We start from the raw sequence: 12,401 nt of genomic DNA, 5'->3' as shown, positions 1-12,401 counted from the left end.
ACATTTGAAGAACAGGACAGGATGAACTTGCTGCTGCCCCTGATAAGTGGTCATTAATCAGTCCTCTTTATGAATAACAACACCATCACATGTTCTTTGCAAATCTCATTTAATTAAAATGAGGAACCAATTGAACAGTAACACACAATAAAAAAACATTCATAAAACAAACCCCAGAAGTTCAAACAACACAAACACGTCCACTACTAATAAAAGCATGCATAAATTAACAAACTACACATAAGATCAAACATCTTCTTTTGTACAGAACATCATTAACAGAACCGAGCCGACAACAGTGCCGTTTGTGACACACTGGTCAGGGGGTGAGCTCCATGCTGTACACCCTGTGAAGCACCTGATTGGCTGCAGCCTGCTGAGCTTCCTTCACCACTGTGGTGGCACTGGGTCCTGGCAAGATCATAACCTCCCCTTCAAAGGGCATGGTTATCCCAGGGAAACACACCTTGTAACTGAAGTAGAGGAACCCATCAGACCCAGTGTGGCTGTAGTGTAGCTCATAAAGCGGATGGCCAATGCCAGTCGCCTCGCATAGCTTACGCAGGAGCCTCACGGGGGATGCTGATGATGCTGGAGACACCTGGGAGGAGGAGGAGGTGGTGAAGGAGCCGGGGGAGGGAGGGTACCTGGGGCCAGTGGGTCCTCCCACTGCTCTGGAGAAACCCGGTGGGGTGGATGGATGGTGGGCCAGGCAGGGAGGCCGGACAGAGGGCTGTGGACAGTTGAGGAGGTGACGCGGAGGCTTGATGGGTGAAGGCAGGAGGCTGCGTGAAGGTGTCAGGGCAGGTAGTGGCTCATCCAAGTTCGGCTTGATCGTGGACAGCCAAGTTATTGAGATGGTCAGTGCAAACTTCCTCCTGAATGCTGAAGAAAAAAAAGACACGTTCAGTCATAAAAACTATTTTCTACAGCAGCTGATAACAGCTGTAATATTCTTTAAACCCTTTATCTTAAGAACAATCGTGAATTCTCTCATTTCAAAGATCCTAAAGTTTTTTTTTCCTGTTAACCAAAATCAACCTTTTGTTTCAGTGGTCCAGTTAGCCAATTACTGCTCCGTTCTATAAATTGTGTCAGGATGGACAAATAAGTCAATCTAAAGCTCTAAAATGCAAATCATGCACCAACAGACCAAATGAGATCACACGATCATGAGGTTGTGATTACAGGATGCATGAATTGTAATTGTTTATAATGGGTTCAATTGAGTACAATTTACTTAAGTACAATTTCGAGGTAATTTACTTGAGTATTTCCATTTTCTGCTACTTTATGTCCACTATGCCTTTGTATTGCATTGCAGAGATATCCACTGCTAAGCAGCCAAGGACAGGCTTGTCCGGTGAGAGCCGGGCGTCTCTCAGTGTAAGTATGGGGTACTCAGCAGAAAGGTATATGCACAAATGCTCATGCAAACTGGTAGTGTTAAAGCCCTTTGCTGGTACCATACGTTTGCAGAGACGGAAAATTGTTTCAATTAAGTCCTTTGGATTGCTGGTTGCGGCGGTTTAAAACCAAAAAAACCCCTAACTGGTGATTTTGTCTTTTTTTTTGCAACTACCTTCTTCTAATCTTAATGTCAACACAGAGCAGTACCACCGGCCACCAGTTCTTCAAGTCACTTAGATCCCCAGTCTTAGGTAGAGGAGTAAGGAGTGCCCTGTGAGAGCTGGGTGGTAGCTCTCCCACACAAACTATATTTAACATTGAAAATCTAGCCCTTACAAGAGCCCCTCTTGCTCTATCCTAGAGAACGGAGCCCAAATCTGTCATCACTTCAGCCAGTGTTTTTATCTGTCCTGCAGTGTTTTGCCCCGTAAGTCTTTTCTCAACATCCTTTTTGCTGCCCTTCATCCTTCCAATTGCTCTATTTATCTCTGCAGTAGCAGACGCTGTATATAACTGACAACAATGTCTGATTTGACACTTTCCCACATCCTACCATAACCTCAGCAATTCTTACTCCTCCTTCCTGTCTTTCCACAGCATCCAAAAATCTTTCAAACAAGAGCAAAAATGGGCATCTTGCAAAAGCCTCACACTGAAATTTGCCTATGTCCTGAGGAAATATATGGTGGTGACCATATGGTGGTCTGAAAATACTGCAGGGGACAACTGTGCCCTATCCAGTCTATTGCTGTGTCACAGACACGTTGTTACGTCTTTTGTTGGACTGCCTTTAGCTTTGATTATGACCTTAAGCTGACCTCATTTTTTGGGCAGATAAAGTTGCTGAACCTATACCTGACCAACTGAAGCAACCCCAGATCATAACACTGCCCCCACACGCTTGTACGGTAAGTAATAGGCATCACTTCATCTGCCTCTCTTCTAACCCTGATGCGCCCACCACTCTGAAACAAGGTAAATCTGGACTCATCAGACCACATGACCTGTTTCCATTGCTCCAACATTTAGGGCATTTTACAAGACGCTTTTGTCCAAAGCGACTTACAATAATTACATTCATACACTGATGGCGGTGGCTGCCATGCAAGGTGCCAACCATCACAGCAGGAGCAGTTTGGGGTTCAGCATCTTGCCTGAGGACACTTCAACATGCAGACCAGGGGAATCAAACAAGTGACCTTCTGATAACAAGACGCTGGCTCTGCCCCTGAGCCAAAGCCGCCCCATTAATCACATTAATCACTGCAGTAATTGTCCAATGGAAGGCTCTGACCTATTTGCTTAGTTAAATCCAGGTGGTGACTTTTTTTTGGCCAGGCAGCATATATCCTGTCCAACCTAGCTGCACTAACCCTAAGGCCCAGCTTTTACCCATGTGAAGCCCCTCTTGTCTGGGCGTTTAACCCTCCATGTATCCACCCTAGCCCTTCGACACAGCACCCGTGCTAGGTCTTCCCAGCAAATATCTGTGCGATACAGCAGCCTCTGGGCTGGTTGAAAATCTACAAAGTGCTTAAGTCAACAGACTTTTTTCCCACCTCTTGTCTGTGCCAGAGCCAGAGAAGTAGTTACCTCCACATCCATGAAATACAGCAACATAAGTACTGCCACAAATATAGCACGTGGATTAGACTGGACCAGCTGTACAGGCCATCTTATAGAAATATATACTCTTAAACTGACATATTTCTTTGAACACTGTGAAAATATGTTTGCTGGATTAAAAAATAAGGATTATATCTGCATTATATCAGGGCTGACGTTATTTACAGTAATACACTGATCCCATGGATTAGTCCATGTCCATCAGAAGGAGCTCACCCACCTTCCACCAGAACCTTCTTGGCCATAGACGCAGTATGGTGGGATGAGAAGGCGACTATAGCACACACCCCCTCTATACCAGGCCCCGCCTTCAGAGACACTCGCTCCACCCCCTCGGTCAGGACACGCAGCACCTGGGAGCAAAGTAGCTATTAAGACAAGATATAGCCTACAACATGATACAACATTTGGTTGCACAGTCGAGACAATATACATTTTTCTAGATAATATTTTGGTTTTAAGGTAGCCTTCAGCAAACGCCACTTCCTATAAGCTAAACCAACCAGCCAACCAATCACAGCCTGCATACACTCACAGTCTAACCACCAACATGCAACCTGTTGCCACGATAGATATTATATTCGAAGGTGGTAGATGTTCTTTGTTGTTTTTTGTTGTGTGTGACAGTTAATTCATTTGAGTTTTCCTCCACTTCAGCTTAAAAAAAAAAAAAAAACACAGACGAGCCCCAGAGCTGTCGTACCTGCAGTAGGTCCTCTTGCCTTGTGCAGGTGGGCAGGTCTCCTAGACAGAGATGTCTCTTCTCTACGCTGCGGCGGACACTGAGGAAGTAGCCGTGCTCCATCATGTGACCGTGCAGCAGTCGGATGGCGTTGGTAGCATCAGCTGAGCTTCCGTATTTGGCATAGGCGAAGCCACGGTTCTGGCCACTGAAGTTCATCATGAGCCGGAACTCCCAGAGAGGTCCCACGGAGCTGAACAGGGGGATCAACAGATCCTCGTAGGCGTCCCGTGGGATGTGGCTGATGAACACCTCACAGCGAGGTCCTGGGGTGGGTCCGTCCCACACTGACAGCACAATGGAGAGGAGATAGGGATGGGTCATGTCACCTGATTATTTGCTACATTCATCACAATGCAATAGGAGTGTCATGGTGTCACTCGGCTCACGAGACGATACGATACACGATATTGGGCTCACGATATCGAGACAAGATTTTAACACAAGTTTTAAGAAAACTTCCTACAAATTTTATTTGATTGAAAGTCACAAAATGCAAAACAATGCAGGTCCACTTTGAAATGTCTTAACTAGTAATCATCTTGTAATGAATGTCACTTCAGTTCTGACTTCTGAATGAGTATGAATTATCATATGCAGTAAAAGACACAAAATATGTAAGCACTGTAAAAGATTTTGCCACAAACTCAACTGACTGGCTTCTCTGCTGTATGATTTCTCAGTCCTTATAACTGTGCATGAACTTTGTGTGAGCTTCTAACTGAACTCCTTTCCACAAATTTGACGGGATGGTGTATTTCGGTTCTAATGTGTGGAGGAGTCACCGATTTTCCACCACGGAAAATGGCCTCATATCAGTTTTGTTATTGCCGTGGCTCTAGCACTTGACTGTGGAAGTTGAGCTGCAAAGGCATTTGTCAGCATCGTCTGGCCTTTCAGTGTTTTCTTCACAGGTGTGGTTGATTTTAGTAGAGAGCTGTGGTGCTTCTGTAGTGTCTTTGCATAGTGCTTGTGTTAGTCGCAGTGTATGTCCCTAACCTTATTTTCTTACAGTGCTTACATATTGTTCGTGTCTTGTCTATCACTCTGTCACAGTTTATTGTTTCCACCAGGTATCATAAATGCTGCCACACAAACGATTTACAAGTCGAGGGGGCATCTTCTATTCTAATTTCAAGTTCAACGTCAGACTTCGTCATGCCGGCCGCTGCTCTGTCTGTTATGTACTGATATCGTGAGACAGCTTTTCACCTCAACGAGAAATATGGTCACGTTTTAATATTGCAAGATCTTGTCACACCCTTACAATGCAAAGATGCAAATAAAGACCAAGTCGAGTCACGACACAAAACAAATGAGGGTACTACACAAATTTAAATCTTCAACTTTCAGCATAAGTCACAGGGCTTTCCCCGCTGTTGTGTGGGCAGGGCCAGGTGGAGGGAGGATAGACAGAGCCAGACCCTCTGGAGGAATAAACACCTGGAGTCCCATCAGATTCTGCTCTGATCCGGAGCCGTTTACTGACAGGAGGAGAGCTCAGAGATTACTTTTTAACTTTTAAAAAGTGGATTTATCTTCCCTCCTGTTTATCAACCTGACTGCAGCAGTGATTCGCGGAGGGGACCTCCATTGTCGGGTATTTATGTTCTGTAATGTTGACTGCTGACTGGAGCTGGAGGGGAAATGTACTTTACTTCATGAACGTAATGTTACAGCACGCACACATGCACAAACTTGTTATGGCAGTTTTTCACAGTTTGTACCCTTCTTATACTACTTTCTGTCATTGATAGATTAAACCATGAAATCATTTTTAAAATAAAAACGCTAATAATAATAATAATAATGTAATTCATCTTAAGTTGCAGTCCTAATTTCCACATATGCTTATCTTTTCGGTCCTCTTTCATTCTTCCATTCGTGCAGTGTAACAGCAGTGTGTCGGAGCTGAGTGGCCTCTCTCACCCTCAGGCGGTCCTCCATACCTCCTCTGGCCATTAACTTGAGTCAGCTTTGTTTTGGTTGTTTTCAGCCAGGTTTCCAGCTCCTTCACCCGCTCAATGTTCAGCACCTGCAGGAGAAACAAAAGCCCTAATCAGACAGATATTCCGCAAAAACGCTGCAACGAAGGCTCACCTTTACGCCGCCTTTGTTTGCTCACAATGAACCAAGCAGCGCCGGAATAAAGCCGCTCCAGTGTGTCATTTCATACTGCATGCCGGAACCAAAAGAATGTGTTCCCACGTGTAAATCTAAACATGTCTCAGCACTCAGACTGTTATAATCATATAGATGCTCAGTGTTTCCCACAGAATCAGACTTTAATTGTGGTGGCGGCTGTCCAGCTGGGGTGCCATAGGGCGTGAGCCGGCTAACTTACTACTCCACATACTACCTCCACTGGAGGATCAGAGGAGGAACCACACTGTCCCCCCATCCCACCACTGTAACTGTCACACAGACGGCGAGGTGGAATAATGGCACAAGATTCCCGCCTTGAAAAGCCAGTGTGAATGGGGGTATTGTTGGAAAAGCTCCTCAGCAACAGCAAGAGGATATAAGAGGAAAGATCAGCCCTTATTAACAGAACTGGCTTCAGCCCACTGATCCCACATCAAGTGTACTTCAGTAGATTATAGCTAACAGCTGGGTTGTCAGAATATCTGCGCTGGTTTGTGTTTGTGGAACTGTTCTGAACTGCCTTCTGTTATTGATCGGATGTTTTCTTGTTTAACAGTGTTTGTGTGTATTTAATAAAGCCATAGCTAATTGAACAGATGAGCACATTATCAGAGAGGAGAGGAGAGAGCATGTTTTACAACACAAACACGACATGAAGTCAAAAGGTCAGAGTACTGCTGGCATGTTCTCTGCCCTGGTGCATCTTCCACTTTCTTAATTGGGTCCAAGTTCCATAGTAGTTTTTTCGTGCCAGAGGAAAAATTTTTTTTAAAAAATAAATAAAGATCGAGCACAAAGGACTGCAGCGACATTTCAAGCAAAACCCCGGTGGGTTCTTTGTTAATGTGGCTAATGAGCGGCAGGTGGGGCTCAGTGTAGTGAAGGAGCCAACACAAGAGTACAGCAGTTGTTACACAGCTGTTTAGCTGAGCAGACAACAGGACCAACAAAGTAACCATGAACATAGCGATACAAACCGAGCACCGTCACAGGTGAGCTGCCCGCGGCCTCACTGCTGCAGCTCACACGACGTTGTGTCCTTCTCGCTGGCCTGTTCGGTTTACAAACTAGCAGTTTTCAAACCAAGTTCAAAGTTACCTCGCTGAGCTTGCTGTTAATCATCGCCATGGTTGTTGCGTCGTGACGCTGCTGTCTGCTGGCTGCTGTCTGCTGTCTGCCGCCGCACCTGGAGTTCACTGGGTCATCAGACTGAGGCTGTCCGGACCACCGCTCAGCTCCACAGCCAATCAGCGGGGACCTCACAGGTTCAACTCAGAGGAAAACACTGGAGTGTCAAAAAGTCAGTGATCGGTAGATAGACAGGTAGAAAGGTAGATGGATAGATATGTCTTGTCAGTTATGTAGAGCCGGATCTGATTTACTGGTCACTGAGGATTTCTTGGTTTGGTATGATGGAGAGACAAACTGATTGTGTAGGCTAAGTAGGGCTGTCACACAGGAAACACTGTGTTTTCTATTTGGAGAAAGAATGGCACATGAAATAAACATTTATCAGGATCTCTTACTTCGGAGATCCGGTGGTGTGCCAGAAAACGACTAACGACTAACTAACTAAGGACTAACCCTAACCCCATGGGCGTTCCCGTTGGGGACAGTCGTTTTCTGGCACGACACCGGTGAACAATGTCTTTGAAACATTTCTTATGAATCTGTTTTAAAGAAAAGTCACAATTTTTCATGAAAACATCGGCCGATTTTTTCAATAGCTTCCAGGTCGTTTGACCGATTGACTCGAAATCGATCACAAATGTCGTCCTGTACTTGAATGAGACACACTGTTTTTATTGGATTTTAGTGGAAATTGTATTTTTCATGAATATTTTAATTGTAAAAGAAAAATAGCCTACATAATCCAGTTTATTCTCATTTGCCTGCCTGGTCCTTTTAAGGCAGTTGGAGGACAGTCTGAAGTTATCTTGAATGAAAGTGTGCTATTATTTTGAAATGGGCTAAATGAGTAGAATTGAAACCATGAGCAGTGTGCATATAATTGGCTGAGAGCTGATCATGTGTATCATGTGTCAGTGTGGTTACACTGAGTGATGCTGTGTCCAACATTAAGCAGATTTAATTAGATTTTAAGTTTCAACAAACTGTTAATTACATCATCTTAATGATCATTATATCGATGATATAATTATTTAACTTCAGGTAACTGATTTCATTTTAAAATTATTGATTGGTTCAATCCATGTGAATACTGTACAAACATATCTCCTGTACCTAAGTACCATATGTTACATTATGTACGTGACGTAACTTCACTACATTTGTAACTTAAAAGAACTCAGTGTTGTCTTCTGGTTTCACACTGGACATGAACAGCGGTCTCCTGAAAGTCCTGTGCTTGTTTAACCTGACCGTCCATCCTCGACGTCCTCCCTATACTGACTTTTCACTCTTTATACTACTCCTCCTCACTTCCTCCTTTGAAGCTGTAATAATCACTAAAGCCACTAGAGGTCGCCGCCTGACAACAAACGTAAATATGACTCGTTATAAGCTGCTTTCATTTTCCACCTATATGGTCATTTTTCTGATGAGGACAGACTTGTTGCTTGACTGCTGGGGGCAGGTGCAATCAATGTAGAACACTGTGCTGTCTATACTTCATTACTTTCAAGCAGGAAAGTGGAAAACTAGAATGTATGATTGTTACATAGGCATAGGCGGTTTTACCATAAGGCATAGGTAGGCAACTGCTCGGGGCCTCCTCCGCTATGGGGCCTTGTGGATGTTTTTTCAAATGAATGATAATATGCTGCTACTGTAATAAATAGAAATAACTGTCTACATGTAAATCACCCACATCTCACATTCAATGGACTATTCCACCTTCGCATGCAGGGATGCTGCATTTGGACAGTCACTAACGTTAGCAATGAAGCGTTTTCAAAGTGGAACTGAGAAAGAAAAAAGCGAGAGACAAGATGCCAGGTTTAAGGAAAGTTTGCCTAAACTGACAAAATGCTTTTATTAAACGTCCACAGAGGACCAACAAGTCTGCTGCCTCAGCCTCTACAGCTTCTAGCGTTGGGCCTCGGCTGGTCGCACTGAACCAGCTACTACAGCGTGGGAGGACACTGAGATACAGCAGCAGCCCAGTGAGCCACCCACCACCACAGACCAGACACCCGACGCTCAGACAGCTCCAGCTCAGCATCCAGCAGCCACAGTTACAACATGCCATTACAGAGCGACTGACTGAGCAGTGACAGCAGCAAATCAGTGAGTGAGACTGTGCTCCTTAGTGAATACCCCACACTGTGGCCAGATAAATTGACAGAAGAGAGTTATAAAATTGTCTTCTTGTATCTGACTAAAGGTAATTCGAAGTATTTAAAACAGAATTCTCATTTGTGTCTGTCCTTTAATGCTGTGACTTTGTTAACTGAAAAGAGCTGCCTCCAAATACTTTGTGTTCACTTGCTATGATTGCGTTTACTGAAATGGAGGGCCTCAAACAATGATCTTTGCTCTGTCCTGTCAAGTTTATAACTACAGTGTTTAGTTTTGCTGCTTTAATGTGCCACGCTATTTGTTCCAGTGACATTGCTGCATGCATGGAAATGTTTAAAAATTAAAACGGAGCTTGATCTATAGACAGACAGATAAACAGACAGAGAGAGAGAGAGATGTTTTTACTCTGCCTGCACAAAAGGCCACACTATCTGCTCATACTTGTATTTTAAACCTTTGTTATTGTGCCTAACATTTGAAACTTTTGACACATGGAAGCATACAGTTGTATTAAACAGTAACAATTAGGGGGGAAAAGATGGAAAAGAGGTGAAAATGATACTAAAGTATAAAGTACATCATTTCTATGAACAACCAAATATGATTAGTATATGATATGAGTATATGATAATATGAGTACTTGTGAGGCTAAAAGTGAAGGCCACCATATTTTATAAAAATTTCCACCTGGCCTTTTTAATATGAAGTGAATTTCAATCTAAATGTGTCGTCACTGCTTATCCAATTGATCCAATATATGAGTAGAGGGTGTCGCCTGCTCCCAGTTGTGTAGTATTAATCTACATGCCAGCAGACTAACAAAAGTTCCCCCTTTTAGGATCTATGACACCAAAACACACATTTCTATATAATACCTGAGATAAAGTATGAAATAGTTGAACTAGCTAGGACAGCTCCAAACGTGTCAGTGATGCTGCTACAACGTTCACATGAGGGATCAATATTTGAGAATATTCTGTGAAGCCTTAATTTCAGACCAGTGTAGTTTGTGTAACACCTTCAATCATATGATGCACAAACAGATCAAGAATGAATCTGGCCTGGTGCCTTCTCCCATTGCAAGGGGTTTGCTGCTTACGCCTTCACATGCAATGGATATAGTCCTCCACAAGGTGTCAGTGTTAGATCACGTCTTTTTTTCCTGCAGCGGGGAAACTGCTGAGAGACTGCTACAAACATACAAGACACACAGATAAAACATGTCTTGTAATATCACTGTCCAAAACGGAAACTGGGTGTTTGTTGTAAGCACTTCATGTCAGTTATCTGGCTGCATAATGAACAACAGCTTAGACAGCATCAGTGTTGAAGAACACCAGTCTCACTAGCCTTTGCAATAATGCACTCTTAATGTGAAAAACTCACATCAACATGTTTTAATTGCTAAAAAACTGCTATTATGATTATTAAGATTATTATTACTTAAGGTCAGAGGGGTACATCTACAGAAATTGAAAGACGAAACAATTTATTTACATTTATTGCATGTGCTCACACATACAATTCACACACATATCTACACACACCTTCGTATACCTTGTACATATACACGCAATATTTTGATTTATGCACACAAAAGAAAAGATTAGATAAATAAGATCTTTTGTATCTTTATTTTGAAGTATCAATTTTAACCCCAGCCTTCACTGTGACTCAAAATGTCCCACCAAAGCTCAAAAATATAATTCTGTTCCACGTTCCTATTAACTTCCTTTTCGAGAGCCCACTTATTCCTCAAAAACATTTAGAAAATTCAGTGTTTAATTGTTTTCTCTTTGTAACTTAAACATGTATACTTCCCCATCATAAAAATTATGATGTTCAAGTATTTTCCTTCTGAGTAGTCCCTTAAACTCCCTCGCTCAGCCCTCCCTTTCCGAAGACGTTGGCGAAGCTCCAGAAGCTACGGTGGCCCTCACAGACAAGAAACTCATTTTCTAAATACGGACTTGCCCACAACAGCGTTGAGTATTTCTATTAATTCAAGTGATGAGGTGAGGTGTATTTAGTTATTTAGTCTATACAACTATAGGTCCTAACTCAAAAGGAAAAATTAGGATCATACAAAGAACTTATAGAGCACTGTGAAAAATATTCACAGAATTTATTAACTGGGTGATGAGCAGACTTCTCCTCAGTTTATCTGTCACACTAAGTCATTACTTTGACTGTCTTTGACTGTCACTGCCAGCCCTAAATATCTTAGTTAGTTATCGCTCCACATGTTCTCACTGCAACAGACAAAGAAGTCTAAATAAATCTTGCTAACACGATGTTACCACCTGCCTCTGAGAGGCACAGACTGAGGCTTCTTTGATAATGATTCACATTCCTGTGATTTTTCTTGCACAAAATAAATATGATCATCCATCCTTCATCAGACTGTGGTTTCAAACTTGGTTTCAAACTTCTCATAATTCAAATTGTTTGGCAGGAAAAAGGAGCCACTCGCTCTTCTTCTTCTTCGACTCCGAACACGGTCATTTCTGGTGGCCAAGCAAAATGCGAAAGGCCCTTACTAGTGCCAGGTTTGGCTATTCTGGGATACTGTAGAAAGATGGCGGTGCAACATAGCGACCTCCGTTGAGGGAGACCAGCTCCCTATGTAGATATAAACGGCTTTTCTAAGGTAATGAAAATACAACAGCTCTTATTTTCAGGTGATTATAAATTAATTAAAACATACTTATGAATATTATAAGACCTTTAATAGGCTAAATGTAACACTTTTTTTTTTTACTGATATCAACCAGAACTGTGACCATTCACTCTTCACTTGTCCTGTTGGACAGGTTGATCATATGCATTGTCAAAAAAGAAGTGTCTCACTAGAAAAGTATGCATGTGAGTTAATATCTTGTCTGATTCATTCTGTGGTCATCTCGTGACTGATTGTAATACATTTGCAGTTGGTTCTTTAATAGTTACCTTCTGCATTAGTGAACTTTATAAAGTCTCTGATAACTGACAGGGCCAGACAAAAACCATATTAGGAAATAATACCTGAAACATGAAGAGTGTTGATGATACAAGATAACTGCTGTCTCCTGTGAAGATGAACACAAAGAAATGCAAGGAGACAGACAAATCTGTGACAGCAGCATTTCAAATTAATACATTTTTCAATGAATATTTATTTATATATTTATAAAGGATATAAGAGCTGACCAATGTAGACATTCTGTATTATTGAACT

The 12,401-nt window shown here is 42.5% G+C and overlaps 1 protein-coding gene across 1 annotated transcript; it reads right to left on the bottom strand.

Annotated features, from left to right (window-relative positions):
* Positions 1–92: 92 nt before the first annotated feature.
* On the bottom strand, positions 93–7,121 carry dnd1 (DND microRNA-mediated repression inhibitor 1). Its single transcript, XM_073487013.1, has 5 exons — positions 7,022–7,121; positions 5,708–5,813; positions 3,740–4,065; positions 3,257–3,389; positions 93–885 (listed from the first exon to the last, which is right to left on the bottom strand). Exons 1-5 carry the CDS (start codon positions 7,049–7,051, stop codon positions 320–322), a joined length of 1,161 nt encoding a protein of 386 aa, XP_073343114.1. The 5' UTR covers positions 7,052–7,121; the 3' UTR covers positions 93–319.
* Between the last annotated feature and the right edge of the window lie 5,280 nt (positions 7,122–12,401).

This window comes from Pagrus major, chromosome 18 (assembly GCF_040436345.1).
Source record: "Pagrus major chromosome 18, Pma_NU_1.0".
NCBI classification, from domain to species: Eukaryota; Metazoa; Chordata; class Actinopteri; order Spariformes; family Sparidae; genus Pagrus; species Pagrus major.
The sequence above is the reverse complement of the archived record's forward strand: the minus strand, read 5'-3'. Positions and strand labels throughout refer to the sequence as shown.